Source organism: Camelus dromedarius, chromosome 14 (assembly GCF_036321535.1).
Source record: "Camelus dromedarius isolate mCamDro1 chromosome 14, mCamDro1.pat, whole genome shotgun sequence".
In the NCBI taxonomy this organism is placed as follows: domain Eukaryota; kingdom Metazoa; phylum Chordata; class Mammalia; order Artiodactyla; family Camelidae; genus Camelus; species Camelus dromedarius.
In genome coordinates, this window is record NC_087449.1 from 15,558,813 (window position 1) to 15,575,231 (window position 16,419).

At 37.5% G+C, this 16,419-nt stretch overlaps 1 protein-coding gene across 1 annotated transcript in view; it reads right to left on the reverse strand.

Moving 5' to 3' along the window:
- TNNI3K (TNNI3 interacting kinase) overlaps window positions 1–16,419 on the reverse strand; it is a 258,488-nt gene that overhangs the window by 80,473 nt on the left and 161,596 nt on the right. The window contains exons 19-20 of the mRNA XM_010989036.3: window positions 16,112–16,164; window positions 12,145–12,277 (exon numbers count right to left, since the gene is read on the reverse strand). Coding sequence (XP_010987338.1) covers window positions 12,145–12,277; window positions 16,112–16,164 — 186 coding nt within the window. The remainder of the gene's footprint in view (window positions 1–12,144; window positions 12,278–16,111; window positions 16,165–16,419) is intronic.

Genomic DNA, 16,419 nt, shown 5'->3' on the forward strand with positions numbered 1-16,419 from the left:
CAAGGTAGGTGTTTATTGTTACCTGTGTTTGTGTGTGTTGCATGTAACTAGTTTTTAATTTATAAAAAAATATCATAGAACCAGTAGTTGGTGCAGCCTCTTTTTTCAGATGTCATGCTCTCTTCAGCCCCTTCACATTGAAAATACTTTGTAAGCAACACATGAACCTCTTCTGTTCCTCTTAAAAATTGCTCTGCACCCATGGGAGGCTCACGTTCCAGGAGGCTGCTTCCTGTCTTCTAGGTTGTGATGTCACAAGCATCTGTCTGTATCTTAATGACTTTCGACATATGACCCACGACCACTCCCTCTCTTCCACCAAAGTTCCCCCAACTACACTCTGTCTATAGATCTACATCCAGCAGATGTAGTGAAATTCTATGCAGTGCAACTTAACATTTTGCTTTATGGATTCAGAATTACTAGAAAATTTTGCCAGATGTAAAATTAATACTCATTTTTCATAGAAGTTTAGAAAATGAGGACAATTAGAAAAAAAATAAAATCTTATTATTCAGAGCAAACAATTGTTAAAATATTTTGAACATTTCTTATATATTCTTCATGTTATTGAGCTCATGTCCAATATAAATTATGTAACACTTCTTCCCTTAAAAAGCATTTTCCCACATTATTGAAATTCTTGTTAACATATTTTTAATGACTCTGCATCTAGTGTGATTTACTTAATTATTTCTCAGTTTTAGGCTGTTCAAACTTGGGTGTAAACTCTTCAAAGAATATGTTTCCCAATACAGCTTCCCCAATTTCACAGGTCATTTATGGTATTTTGAGGAGTAAAATTAATATGTCAGAGGGCATAACTACTCTAAAGACTTTTGATACATACTGATGAGCTCTCTTCTTAAACAGTTATAATAACTTATACTGTCAACAGAAAGGGTTGTTATTTTACCTGCATCAGAATTAGGTTTTCTCATTACTTAAAAGATTTTGCTAATATGAAAGGTAAATATATTAGCTCATTTGTTGTTGTTTAAATTTTGTTCTTTGATAAGTAGTGAGGCTTAATATTTTCCTAGATACTTATGGAATTTATTTGTATTTAAAATCTTAAGTTCATGCCCTATGCCCACCTGGAATTTCAATATTTCCTTGCAACAGCCATCTAATTGTACAAAGGTTCAGGCTGAGGGCAGAGTCAGGAATTTCATTCCTGCTTTTGTCTTCAATGCCCTCTGTCATATATTTGCATTGTCACATTTTCCAACCACTTCTAGTCACTATCAAGTAGAATTACAGTCGCTGACACTAAGAAAACAAAGAAACAAAAGAGTGGTCAAAATACATTTAGCACACTTAACACAACGTATAAAATACGTCTTTTGTGTCACTACACACACAAAATAGGCTTCTCAGGTTCCTTTCAGTGGTTACTCTGGACTATTTTTAATTCTTTTTGGAGTGAAGTAAATAAATAAGCAAACAAATAAACTGATGCTTAATGATCATGGATCTTCTAACTCTGCTTTTTCACCTTATGATCGTTTAGATATTGTTGAGCTGGTGCAGCTACAAGCACATAAACCAGTGTAGTGAACACATTTAAACTAATTATACATATCCTAATGGGCAGGGAGGGACTATTCATAAAGTGAGTTAAACTCAGATGCAGGTGCCAAACGTCTCCTCTGAAACTCTTTCTAGACTCTCATATCAAGTATATAAAGTTACTTGTTTGCTTCCTGGCCCTGTGTTTGAAAAATCAGTTTAAGAAGAACGCTATTTAATTCTGCATTATTCAGAGTCAATTCTGCGAGGCCTTGGCATCGCCTTCTCCCTTTTGCTTTCTGCACTCTTGGCAGTGGTGCCACTCATTAGCGCCTCCGCCAGAAAGTGGGCAGCGCAAGATGAAGGGTCATGGAATTGAAATTTGTCACCTTTGAGATTTTTTTTTTTTTTTTGGTCAGTCTTGCTTAAGTGGCCATGCTGCACTAACAGCTGGGAAGTTTTCTGATTTTCCAGATTCAGGAAACAGACCGTTAGCCCATTAATCAAATTTTTACCTTGATTGCTACACAAAATATGTGAAATGCTTTATGTAAATGTTGGTTTCTACTTTCACAGCCGAAACTTTGCTATTAAAAGAGAATAGGTTACATTTGAAAATATCAGTAACTGTTTGTTGAGTGCCTATTATTTCTTCAGTGCTACTCTGAGATAATTATCAAGGGTTTAGGAAAGTTTAAGATCTAGATTCTAGAGTAGGACTGTCCAGAACTCTCCGCAATGATAAAAATGTTCTTGCCCTGTTCAGTATGGTAGCATATGGCTATGAAGCACTTAAAATGTGGCAAGTGTGACTGAGAAACTGAATTTTTAATTGTATTTAACTTCAATTAATATACATTTATATTTAAATAGCCATGTGTGTCTAGTGGCTTCCATATTGGACAGCACAATCCTAGGGCACAGCTCCCACTATCCTGAATGAGACAAATTAAACACAATTTTGTGAGTCAGCCTCAAGGGTCTACATAACCATGGTGTTGATTTGTGGATGCAATTTCTTCATTATTAATACTTTGTCAAGAAAAGAAAAGCTATGAACGGAGGTTGTGAGCGTTGTCTCTCGGAAGAGAGAAGCCAAAAAACAATAGAGCAGGCATGCAGTACAACATGCGTTAACCTTCATTCATTTATTCGAAATGTATTGAACATTCTATGTGAGTTATAATGGGCAAGAAAAAAAGAAATGTTATATTTTCCAATAAAATTTGGTAAATGAATGGATAATAATAAATAAATGAATTACTAGATTTTTTCACTGGTTTCATGGTTCAGTCACAAGTTCTGAAATGTGATCCTTTCTGCCTGTGATTCCTTTTTTCCTACCCTTTTTTCCTGCATTACATCTATTATCATTTAGATCTTAGCTAAGATGAACTCTGGGTGCCCTTCTATGGACTCTCATAACTTTCAGTACTACAATAGCATGTATTATACTAAACTTAATTTCCTATTTATTTGTTTGTCTCTGCAAATGGATCACAAGCTCCTTGAAGTCAGGGACTGTGTCTTCTCACCATAGTATCTCCTGTACCTAGCACAATGACTGGCAGTTAGTAGGCATTCAGTAGCTATGCACTGAATGAGTCAACAAATGAGATAGTTCAAAATATGATTTTAATGGAAATAATATAGAACATAGTATAAGGACTCAAATGAATGAAGATGATGGATTAATGCTAATTAGTATGTTGCTCATTGTTAGGTTTTTAGGACACAGCACAATATCTAGCCATTAAGAAACATTGTAGAATGAATACAATATTTAGTTTAATTTTAAATTAAAACATACTTAGATGAATTATTGAGATCTGGTGGCATATTTAGTCCATAATATTATCTTTTGTTCAAAATACTTTTGGAGAGGGTTTCAATAAACTAAAGCAGTATGAATATTAAGAAATGCTGTTAACTAGGATATCTGGAGACCTAATTTACAGTCTGGGTTGGCTTTTAACTCTCTGGGAGATCCTAATTAAGCCAATTTGCCTCCATGAGTATTAATTTCTCTAAATGTAAGATGAAGCAGTGAGGGCACCATGTAATGGTGACAAGCATGGGCTTTGGGGACAGGAAGCCACGAATTTAAGTCTTGACTATACCTCTTACTAGCATACAACATTGAACACAAATTTTTACCCTAATACAACCTAAACCATAGGTTATTGTTAGAATTAGAGTCTACAGAGAGCATCCATCGCATTGTTGGTTCTCAATGAGTGGTAGTTCATTGTTACTATAACTCTGATCTACAGACCTAAGGCTCTTACTGATTCCTTTTAGTGTGAACCTAGAGAACCAGATATCTATAATATTGTATATTTTCTGTTGTGTTTAGACCAGAAACCTTAGTTCCTTTTGAGGTTTTCTTTGAGTATGGTCACCACGTGAAATATTGCATTGAGTTTCTTCAGATCACAAGACTGAAAGCCATCCCATCTGTCATCAGCCCCAGCTCATAATGCAATCCAGCCGTTGGAGAGGATGACCATGCAGCTCTCCACGATGAATTTAATTAGCTTCACATTGCTTACGAGTAAATTGGTACTAGATTTTGAATTCCTAAAGTAACCTGTCACTTCCTCTCTTATGTTTTATAAAAGTAAATCTAGGCATTTGTATAAAAAAATGAGCAATAAAGTATATTTTGTTTGTAAGTTTTGACTAAGATGAAATTGCCAGAATTTTTTTTCCTGGATTGTGTCTATGTGTGTTTTAAAAAACGCAACTGATTCTTCTGCATTGTTTTTTAATGGGCAGGGCTGTGATGAGACAAAGCAAATGTGTTCTACCATCCCAGCAAGAGCTAAGACACGTTCTGTTAAACTGACACTTCTCAATGATTTATCACCCGAGCTTACAGCGTCTGAGAGAGACCATGAGATTGCAATCTTGAGATTGTACTAAGAATGGCTTAATTTTTTAAACCACATCCCATTCTCATTACAGACTGTCAGAAGAATAGATTAATTTGCACCATTGTCTGTTCTCATTGCAATCTTTGTCAGTGTAATGAAGTATTGGAATGTTAATATCAGCTATACTCATAGGAATATCACCATCCACTGAATCCATCTGATCTTTTCAGTGATCTGTGTGTGACTGGCTGGCTCTACTCTTCTCAGTGATAAACTGATAAGGATTAGCATAGTCAACATAGGATTTCAGAACTTCAGTTCACTTGTATTTTCCTGTCACTTGTCAAAGCGCAGTCCACATCATCAATGTGCTTATAACCTTTGAGGTTATCATATTTAAGATGCTTTAGGATCCTAATCACATATGAAGCAGAACATAATCATCTACTATTAAGCAGGAGTAGAAAATGCAGATGTCTACAAATATGAGGCCTGTGACATAATTGTATCTCTAAATTACATTAATTCATATATTTTTTAAATCATATGTGACATGCAAAAAGTCTGCAAATCATATTTGGCTCCTGGACTGCATTTTGCAACTGAGGTAAAGCCTCAATGTGAAGTTTCACCAAAACCTGGCTAAAATAAATTGGCAGATGTTCTTAATTTGCTGTCACATCCCAGACTTAGAGCCTGGCATTAGGAATCCCAGGACACCGAGTTCAGTCTCCCTGTGAACCAGATGGCACCCCCACAAGCAAACCAAAAGGAAGATCAGAGGCTCTCTTCTTTGGCGCCAGACTGTAACCTTAAAGTGATCCACAAAATTTGGTGCCTGGTTGTAAGGGGACGGGATGGGATAAAATACAGATTGATGGATGCATTCATCCCAGGTTTCTTCTTCAGTTTTTCATGATCTATCAGGAGAGATGTCCAAGGGAGAAATAAAATCTGGGAAGCAGGTGTTGATTTCTTTCTTTAAAATGTATCCATGACAGGTCTTATTTGCCAAGTCATACCAGCTCCTTTTTCATCTTGCCTGGTTTTTCTCTGCCTGCTTGGCTTCATACCTTGGCTCCTTCTGCTCTTAATCTCATCATTTCTCTCACAAACCTGCTGTCTTCCTATTTCCAACATCCTCCTGCTGGCTAATCCAGAAGCCTGGAAGTCATTCTGGACTTCCCCCTCTCCCATGTGCTCTCACCTCAATCTGTTGGCAAGTCCTATTAAAATCTCTCAAAACCAGCCTTTCCTTTCTCTTTCAAAGCCACTACGTTAGTCAAGATTTTATACATTCTCTTCTAGCTTTTATACATTCTCTTCTAGATTACCTGGTTTCCTTGCCTCTGTTTCAGACTTCTCCAATCCAGCCTTTGCTCTGCAGCCAGAGGAAGCATTCTAACATAACAGAGTTGCACTGTTGTCCTGCTTAAAGTCCCGCAGTGACTTCCATTGTTGACCCACAAGGCCATGTACACACCATGTAGCTCCAGCTTTACATTTACAGCATGTGTCTTGCTACTGATTCCCTTATATTCTCTGAATCACCCCTACTGAATTGTCTGTGAATCTCTCAGACCTCTGTGCCTTGCCCATGCTGCTTTCTGCCAGGACACCTTCTGCACCTCCCCACAATTTACCTATTAATTAGTACTCACCTTTTTAAGATGCAGCTCAGGTATCATCTGCTCTAAGAACCCTTCCCCGATACCCCTTTCCGCCACCAGTCCGGGCAGAAGCTCCCACCAGGGGGCATTCTTCGCACTCTGTGCTTCTCTCTAGTTAGGATTTCCTCTGCTGAGTATACTTTTCTCACGCCCCCTCTGCACTAAGGGTCTGGGCAATGCCCTATTCTTCTTTGTTTTCCTCTTACTCTAGCATAGTTGCTGGCCAGAGGAACACTCAAAGATGGTTTCAGATAACATAATAGCTAATATTTGCTGAGTTCTTACTATTTCCAGCCATCATTCCAACCCTTTGAGGCAGGTCCTACTATTTCGCCCATTTAAAAAATAGAGACCCTGAAGTACGAAAGTGTCGCTTGGTTAAGTAGCTTGCATAAGGTTGCAAGACTCCTGCTCTTACACTTATGCCAAGTCTCTTTAGCCTGAAAAAAATGTTTTCTTAAAAATTAAGTTAATTGCCAATATTTAAAAACCTTCAGATTTCTAAACAATCCCACCAAAATTAGTTGACACAGCAACAGTGAGCAGGCATCCCTCTGTTCCCTGCATGGCACTGTTCGGCTAAAGCTGGGTAACAGCCATCCCCTTGAGTCAGAGCGTGGGGTTCCTGTTCATCATGTTGTCCTGCATCAAGCATTTTCCTGCTTCCCCTGACCCCTTTGCGCGCTTGATCATGTGACCATTGGGATGCTGGATGGGATAGCTTCTTCAGTTCTTTCTAAACTGGAGATTACAAGGTTAATTTGAACATATACTATGTAAGAGACCCCAACCTCAAGTTCTTCTGAGTGCACTTGCATAGGAGTCAACACTAGTATCTGCATTCTATTTCTATATTTCTCCCAGGAAATAGGAATCTGCTAAATCCAGGAGGATGAGCCATGTGTAATGTTGCTACTCTGATAATTGATAACGTTGTCCCACATTGTAGTCATGGATTTGTTCCTCACTGTAAATGGCTAATATGTAGCTTATATTGAATCCGATCCTTCACATAATTTATTGCTGAACATTTGCTAGATTGCCTAACCACTGCTATGATATTAACAATCTCATTTCTTGATGCATGGTCACTGTCCAACTTAAAAATATTCAGCATCCATCATAAACAAACTCTTTCCGTAACATAAATTCTAATACCTGGGATATTGAAATCAACTTATTCTTAGGTAAGACTTTTAACTGTTTTATTATATTATATTCTCCCTTGAAAAGAGCAAATATTTCTGGGGAGCCCATGAGAGAGGGAATCTTTATCTTTTTAAAATACTGAGTTTATAATTAGCAAAGGATAACAGAGTAGAGAAAATTGTAAAAATGTATGAGGAAAATGTGATAAATACTATGATAAAACTGTGTGAGAAAAAATGATAACTTAGAGCATGGAGGAGATGGCACTTCACTCAATATTGAGGAATTAAGGAAGACGTTTTTGGAAGAAGTGATATTTAAGCTCAGACCTAAAAGTAAATTGGAGTTAGTATGATGAAAAGTGGGGAGGAGTGTCTCTGACAAATGACTAATGTGTGCAAAGACATGGAAGAGAGAGGAAAAACGTCACACTGAGGGAGTGAAATCATTCCCTGTGGCTGCAACATAGATGAGGGTCTGCAAGTGGCAAACGGTAGACCTGGGAGGAAAGAAGAAACATAATTAAGGGGCCTTTGTGCCTTATTTTAAGAATTTTTTTTTTTAATCTTAAGAACAAAAGAAACACATTGAAGACTTAAAGTGAAGGAAGCCAGATGATCAAATTGAAGTGTTTAGAAGCTAAATCTAGCTCTAGTATGGCAAATGGTGAAAAAAAGATGGTGAGCAAAACCAGAGACAAGGGTACCATGTAAGATACTGTGCCATATTCCACTTGTGAAGTAAACAGGGAGCAGTGGAGAGGGAGGTAAGATTTGAGAGAGATTTAGAAAGTGGGATTGAAAATAATAAGTGAAAAAAGAAAAGAAGGAAGGACGAAAGAGAAGATTCAAGGGGGACTTTGAAGCTTTTATATGGGCTTCCTGGAGAATGAGAGTCCCACTCAAGCACAGAATCACAGGAAGCCTTGACCTTGTATTACACTTGGCCCTGCTTTCATCTTCCAGTTGCAGGGAGTTTTCAATTACAGAGTTTACTCACAAAATCATCTCATTTGATCCTCACAGTAATCTCTGTGGAATCATCATTAACTGCCTTTACTGAGGAAACTGAGCTTGTGAAAAGGCCTAGAGGCCAGAGGAAATGCAACAAAGTCAAGGAAGCAAAAGAAGGTTTGAGTGGCTGGAGCAGAGAAAGTGAAATGATAGGAGCGGGGTCAGAGATACTGAATCGTGTAGCATCTTGCAGGACATATTAAGAATTTTGAGAGTTCATTCCAAGAACACAGGAAGCCATAGGATGATTTTAAGCAATGGTGACATAATGAGGTTTGCATTTCTAAAATATCATCTTAGTAGATGTGTAGGGATTGGAGAGGAAGGTGGGGACAAGAATAAAGGGAGAATGGTCAAAGAGCCATTGCGGTAGTTAAACAGATAAAGATGGCAGTTTGAACTACTGGGGTGGGTAAAACTTTAGACACAGACAGAGGTATATATCTCACCACTTCTATAGAGCTTTGTACTAGAGGTCCTTGCCTGTGTGAGAAGGCAAGAAAAAAATATAAAAGACATACATATTTGAAAGAAAGAAACAAAAATTTCTTTATTCACAGATGACATAATCATCTACATGAAAAATCCCAAAGAATGAAGCTACTTGAACCAGTAAGTTAATTTAGCAAATCTGTAGGGTACTAGGTTGTTATTTAAAAGTAAATTATATCTCTATTCTAGCAAGGAACCATTGGACACTGAAATTAAAAAAAATTATAATAGTATCAAGAAACACAAAATACATAGGAATGATTCTAAAAAATAAGTGCAGGGTTTCTTTGATGAAAACTACAAGCACACTGATGACAGAAATCAAAGACCTAAAGCAAGGGAGAGAGCTACTGTGTTTATCAATTGAAAGAGTCAATATGCACAACTTGTCAATTCTTCCCAAATTGCTCAACAGATCCAGTGTGATTCAATCAAAATTCCAGCAGGCTTTTTTTTTTTTTTAAATAGAAATAGACAAGCTGATTTTAAAATTTATATGGAAAAGCAAAAACCCTAGAATAGCCAAAGTAATTTTAACAAGAAAGAGCTAAGTTGGAGGATTCATATCACCTGATTTCAAGTCTAACTATAACTTATCAATACAGTGTGGTATTGGTATAAGGGTAGACTTATATCAGTGGAACAGAGTCCATAAATAGATACACACTTACATGGTCATTTAATTTTTGACAACATTACCAAAATAATGGAAAAAGTAAAGGTATTTTTTTCCAACACGTCAGGCTGAAAAATTTTGTTAAAAAGTAAATAAATATATTAATAAAAGAATAACAAATTCAACCCTTACTTTGTACCATTAGAAAAAATAACTCAAATAGGTCTTATAAATATAAAACCAAAACCTATAAGATTTCTATAAGAAAAAACAGGAGAAAATCTTTCTGGCCTTGAGGGAGTCAAGAATATTTTAGATAGGATACATAACATATTTGATTTAAAATTTGATAAGGTAAACTTCATTGAAATGAAAAACTTCTGCTCTTTGAAAGACATTGATAAAAATATGAAAAGGCAAGCTACAGACTAGAGAAAAACAGTTGTAAAACATAAAGCAGATGAAAGATTTTACCTAAAATCTAAAGACTCTTCTAAGTAAATAAGATAATTTGAATTAATACTTCACCAAAGAAAGAGATATGAACAGCGAATAAATACATGAAAAGATTATCAACATCATTAGTTATGAGAGAAATATAAAAAATACCACATTTATTATATATCCACATATGCCATTATATACTTGAATGGCTAACATTTCATTTTAAATAGACAATAAAAAGTCCTAGCAAGGATATGAAACAACCGAAATTCTCATATATTGCTGGTGGGAATTCATAATGGTACAAACACCTTGGAAAAACTCTTACTGTAAGATCTAGTAATTACCTCTTATGTATTTATCCTAGAGTAATAAAAACATCCACATAAAGACCTAAGTGGTTTTGGCAATTTTATTCATAATTATCCCAAAGTGAGAATAACTCAAAGAATCATCAACTTGTGAATGAATAAATAAACGGTACATCAACACAATGGAGTATTACACAGGAATGAAAAAGAATAAATTACTGATAAACACAGTAACACAACTCCATTTACATGTCATTCTGGAAAAGGCAAACAAACTTACAGGGAGATAAATCAGATCAGTGGTTAAAAGGGGCTGGAGGTGGGAAAAGTGAATTGACTTCAAAGAAGCACCAGGGAACTTTTTAGAGTGATGGAAGTGCTCTGTATCATGATTGCAGTTGTGATTATAGAACTGAATATATTTGTTAAAACTCATCAGACTGTTAGCCTAAAATGGTAAATTGTACTATATAATTTATACCTCAATAAACCTGATTAAAAAAATATAATTGCAATAGTTTAAATGAGAAATTGCAATAGTTTAAATGAGTTTAAATGAGAAAGCTTGAGCTCAGATGATTGTGGATGATGGTACGTAGTGAAAAAGTCCAAGATGTACTTAGGATATAAAATCCACAGAAAAAGTTGAATGGATTGACACAGGAGATGAGAGGAAGGGAGATATATCTTTCTCTTATGAAAATGCTATAATAAGTCTAGAATTATAGTGGATTTTTAAAAATATACTTATCAGTCTTACCAGAAAGCAAATTCTAAGAAGTAGAGAGATAGCAGAACACCAAAGCAAGATATTAGAAAGAGCAGTGTTGGTTCAGTTCAGAACGGAGTCCTTGCATCCACACTATAATGAGGGCCAAATCCCATCACTTAAAACTATGAAAGCATATAAAGAAAGATTAGGGTGATTAAATAATCATTGTGCTCAATAACTATGTACAGTATATATAATTTACAAAAAGCACTCTGTTACACATTATGCAGAGTGTAATTAAAGACCATATGGTTATTAGGGGGAAAAATACTTTGAAAAGTATGAGATACGGCTTTCACTCTGGACATGAGTACTAAAAAAATATCGTGACTTTAGTTAAGACTTTTAATTTGTGAGTATCTGCACTTGTAAGATTTATCTTTCCCTAACTTCCCTTTTGACTTGATCCTTCTGATATATTGTAATAGGGTGGCCACCTAAGGAGCTCACCATATAATTCATTTAAAATTTATTTATGACTTAATTTGACAACTACTTTTCAAGCACATATGCTAGGTTCTGGGGATGCGAAGTCCTTAAGGAGTTTCCAGTCTCACAGTGGATACAAGTAGGTAGCAGTGTGACAAGACAGGAGAGAAACCCAAATAAAGTGGAGAGATGCAAATAAAACTTACCTTAAACCTCAAATATTTGTACATTTTCCCTGTGATTAGATTCCCCATTGCCACTTTCTACATATACGCAGAGTATAACATATATTATCAACAAAATATCAACAGCAACATTATAAGCTCACAAAGCACCGTGTTTGGAATGTATCAATATTTGTAATATATATTACAAATACATATATATATATATATATATATTACAAAGTGATTTTCTTTTGCATAATATGAGACAAGCAGAAAGTCATCCTGATAGGTTATTTTTATATGCTGCTATGTTCAGTTCACCCCGATATACACACTATATACACACTAAAAAAGGCACTTCTAACATCTAATCTCAAAAAATAAACATTGCATTGTCCACATTATTTGCACCACATGGCCACAGTCATTTGCTTGTTTTACTAACAACAGATAAATCAAAGCCCTCAACTTGAATAATAAAATCTACTGCCTACACTTCTGTATGCCTGTGTCTAAAATCACATAGGTCATTAAATTCGGATTGGGCACACACCTTAAAACAATTTGAGACTTCTTCCTTACCTCTTACCTTATCAACCCACCAAGAATAGGCATTTTTGGGGAAAAAAAATGTTTCTCGCGTCTGTGAAAATGCACAGAACTCTGGAAAACAGAGCAACTTTAATGGCTTACCTGGCTTGAGATGAGCGAATGGAATTTCGCCGGTAAGAAGTTCCCACAGACACAGAGCGTAGCTGAAGACGTCAGCTTTGATGGTGTAGCGTGTGCACTGTGTGAACACCTCAGGAGCCATCCAGCGGAGGTTCTGCAGGGCAAAAAACATCCACAAGTCATTCAGCAAGCATTTAGTTCTGCTACTGTGGGATCGTGTTCTTCTTAGTGAGGATTTATTAAGTGTTCTCTCTATGTTCTCAAAAATGTAAACGTAAAGTGACGTTGATAGTGCCCTCAGTGCGTGCAGTAAATGGGCGTGTTTATGCATAAACAGCGTGTTTACTGCTGCTGTTTAGTATTCCTAAGGGCTTTTTTTTTTTAATCATTGGAAAATCATGAAATCCGTAATTCTTCCAAAAACATTGCAACAATATTAATCATCAAATAACCCTGCCTCTTATAAAATGGTGGTCACAGCAGCAGCATTAAAAAAAATTTATTTATCTCTGAGCATCTTTCCCTGGGAAGCCTTAAAGGCTTCTGAGTAGCCATCCGTGGATTCATCCAGGAACTCTATGCCTCCCTGGGGGCGAATCACACATTGTGGGAGGAGGCTTCCTTCCTTTAGACTTCCAGGTTGTGATTTAGGAAGTCACTGAATTAGACCTGTAAATAGTGCCCACATGACTGAGGAGAGAAAGGGCCACGGGGAGTGCCCAAATATTTCTACAGAGCAGATTCCTCACTGGCAGGATCAGGCTTGTCATATTTCCTTTGTCCACCCAGTTGTGTTATTTCTGAATGCTGTTTGTACAATATTCCAGAAAGCAAGGCCATAAAACTTCACAAAGTTCTCTGTACAAAGTTCTATCCTCATGTCTTAATGGCATTACTTACATTCTTTTCACTTGCAGTTATATATTTTTCATTTTTAAATGTAAGTTTCCATTCTGGGATGCAAATGCATAAATTTATTTGTGGTTTGGGGGGGAAAAAAAGCACCAGATTTTGAGTTAGGAGATGAGAATTCTAGTTCTGGACCTACCACTGACTATTTGAGCAGCTCTGGGCAAGTCTCTTACACATCCTGGACCTCAGATTCCTCAAGGGCAAAACGGAGGAGGCAGGCCCTTCCAGCCTCTCCAACCTCATGGCTTCATAATCATATCAATAAACTTTGCCAAATATCTTCTTTCTTTGTATCTCTACGGAAGGAAACTGGTATTCTTTTATTACTCTTACTGAAATTCTGTGCATAGTGCTGCCTGCTGATAATTCTTCTGAAGTGTCTACATCAGTTTGAAATCATGTATAATTACAGCTTTCCAAGAATATCTTTATTCCGATTATGGTGCTTGTATGCAATTCTCCCACATGAGCTTTCACGTTCCAAATAGCCTCCGTTTACACAGCTGATTCTGTGTTGTGTCACAGCACTGCGTAAGTGGGAGCAGGCATACAGGATTCCCGTTTTTTCACAGGGAGGTAAGAGAGTAATTAGCAAACTTCCATAAGGCCACAGAACTAGTAAGAAGCTAAATAGCCTTCAACATAAACCTCGAATGGTGCTGAAAGACTCCACAGCCAGGATAAGAGAACATTGCTGGTGACACTGGTGAAAATCAACCCAATTTCATTCAGCAAAAGTTTACTTAGTCAGAGAATCTCAACTGGCTGCATTTTAGAATCATCTGGGGGAACTTTTAAAAGACACACGGACCCAAGGTCAAACCCAGGCTACTGAGATCAGAAATTCTGGGGGCTGGATTCAGGATGGATGCTTTTACAAAGTTTCCAAAGTGACTTCGATGTGCGGCTGTGCTTGAGAACCACTGAGTTAGCTATCTGCATGTCCCGTGTACTAGATAAGGTCTGTGTGTCCTGTCAAATAAAAAAAAAAAAAAAAAAAAAAAAAGACTCACTCTTCCCACCTCCCTCACATCCTACCATTCTCCTCTTTGCTTATTCTACTCCAGTCACTCTGGCTTTGAACACACAAAGCACTCTCCTGCCTCGGGGCCTTTGCACTTACTGTTAACCCTTCTACACTGCTCTTCTCTTTCATGGATAACTCTGGCATAGGCCTCTTACCAAATGTGTCTTTCATTTCACTCATCTGAATGGCATGCCCATCACCCTCTATTTATATACTCTGCTTTGCTTTTTCTTCACAACACTTATCACCACTTGATACATATTTTGTTATTTTGTTCAATGTTTACCTTCTTCTATTGGAATTTTTAGCTCCATAAACACAAGAACCTTATTTTATTCACTACAGTATCCCCAGTTCCTCGAAGAATGTCTGGCATCTGGGAGGTGTTCCATAAGCACTTGTTGAAAGAAAGAGTGAAATCTAATTGGGGAAGCAGCATGCTCAATCCTACTTACAATGCAACGTGGTCCATGGTGTGGTTTCTGCCTTCCTCTCTAACTCATCTCTCACATTCTCTTCCTCACACAGTGTACCAACAATGTTGAGCTGTTTGAAGTCCCCTGGGAAGTCTTGGTGTTTCTCATCCTCCCCTGTGGCTTTGCTCACGCTGTTCTCTGCCGGACAGCCCCCTTCCATTCTCCCCGATTTTGACTTATTCCTGTTCATTCCACCAGAACTCCCAGTATGCTTCGTCACTTCCCCATCACTGAATGTCCACATGGCTTTAAATCTTACCTGCTTATTACATGTTTTCCCCAGTACAAAATGAGTTACTTGAGATCAAGGACTAAGTTTTTATTTGCATTTTGATTTCCTGGCCCTTTGTACAATGCCTGATACCCTCGATATGTGTTTGCTGAAAGATTAAGAGTGCCATCTAGCAGTGCAAAGTGCTACAAAAGCACAGAGAGAAAAAGTGTATGGGGAGGAGGCAGGAGAGGGGTTAGTTTGCAGGAGGGAAGGTACTTAAAATGGATAAAATTTCCTGGGCCATGCAAGGTGAGTAGACTTCCTCCAGTTGGGGTGCAGTGAAGGGCTCTGCAGGCAGAGAATATGACACCAGCAAAGTCACGGGGCTGTGACAGTGATGGCATGCTTGGGGAATAGCCAGACGGCCTGTGTGCTGGGACACAGGGGACTTGAGAGAATGGGCAGTGGGAGAGGAGGTCCCAGAGGAGCCTTGGGGCTGGATTCGTGGGTGGGGACTTGGGGGGGAGGCATAACACTTCAAGCATCATTGGTAATTTACAGGAAGAGGTGAGTTGTTAGAATACAGCACTTGGCTGATGTTGCAAAGAATGAACTGGAAGAGAGGAATGGAGTTAGAAGCCTAGAACAATGGTCCAGACGAGATAAAGAGGACGGACCCGGAATGAAGTAGTGGTAAATGAGAGTTTGAGATGGGCTTTAAAAAAGAAGAGAAACAGAAATGGAGAAAGTGAGTAAGTGCGGTGTGAGCAGAAGCAGGAAAAGTAAGCTTGGGTGAGTGAGTGACACAGCTGGTTTGGAAAGAAAAGTGCACTTTTTTTTAGGGAGGGGACAGGAGAAGGCAGATGGCCAATCTGAAGGCAGACACTTCTTGCACAATTAGGCTTGCTCCAGATGTTGTGATTTGTATTTTCCTTAAATATTAATATTTGACTATACCGCCTATTGCCTTATGATGTTAAAGTGGAAAACTATGAATCATTAATGGGTGCAGATGCACTGTGAATTTGATGGTTACCTATTAAATGCTAACTCTGCCACTTAATAAGGAGATCTAAACATGAAAGCCAATTATCCATGCCCACTATGTACTTTTCAATTATTTTTGAAACGAATTACGTTATTTTTTTCTGTACCGTTTTCCAAATACATATCTACTCTATTTCTCTAACAGAACCTTGAAATTATTCTTTTGGGGGCTTACTAAAAATAAAAACATAAAACATTATCTCGGGACAAGGACGTTTCTTCGTTAAAGCTGCTCTCATGGCCCTGCCTCTCCTGCTGACTTTACACATTTTAATTGTTTCGTAATTATTGGGAACATGAGCAGTGGCAAACCCCGGGTTGTTTTGTCATGTTGTCTTCATCCACAGACTGTAGAAATCTTGATTCTGAGGGAAGCAGAAAACAAACTCATGTCAAAGGAAGTATTTTAAAACCAAGGTTGAAGATTACAGCTAAAATTTTGAAACCCCAAGAAACCTGTATCATACTTAAATTCTCACTTCCTTTCTTTTAGCTGAAGATATATATGAAAGAGGAAAAACTCAAAATAAATGATAGCCTTTTAAAATTCAGGGTCACTGAAATTTGGATGATTTGGAGAAGTATAGCCCTCGGTGTGAAATCTGCTTTCAGATTCCTCA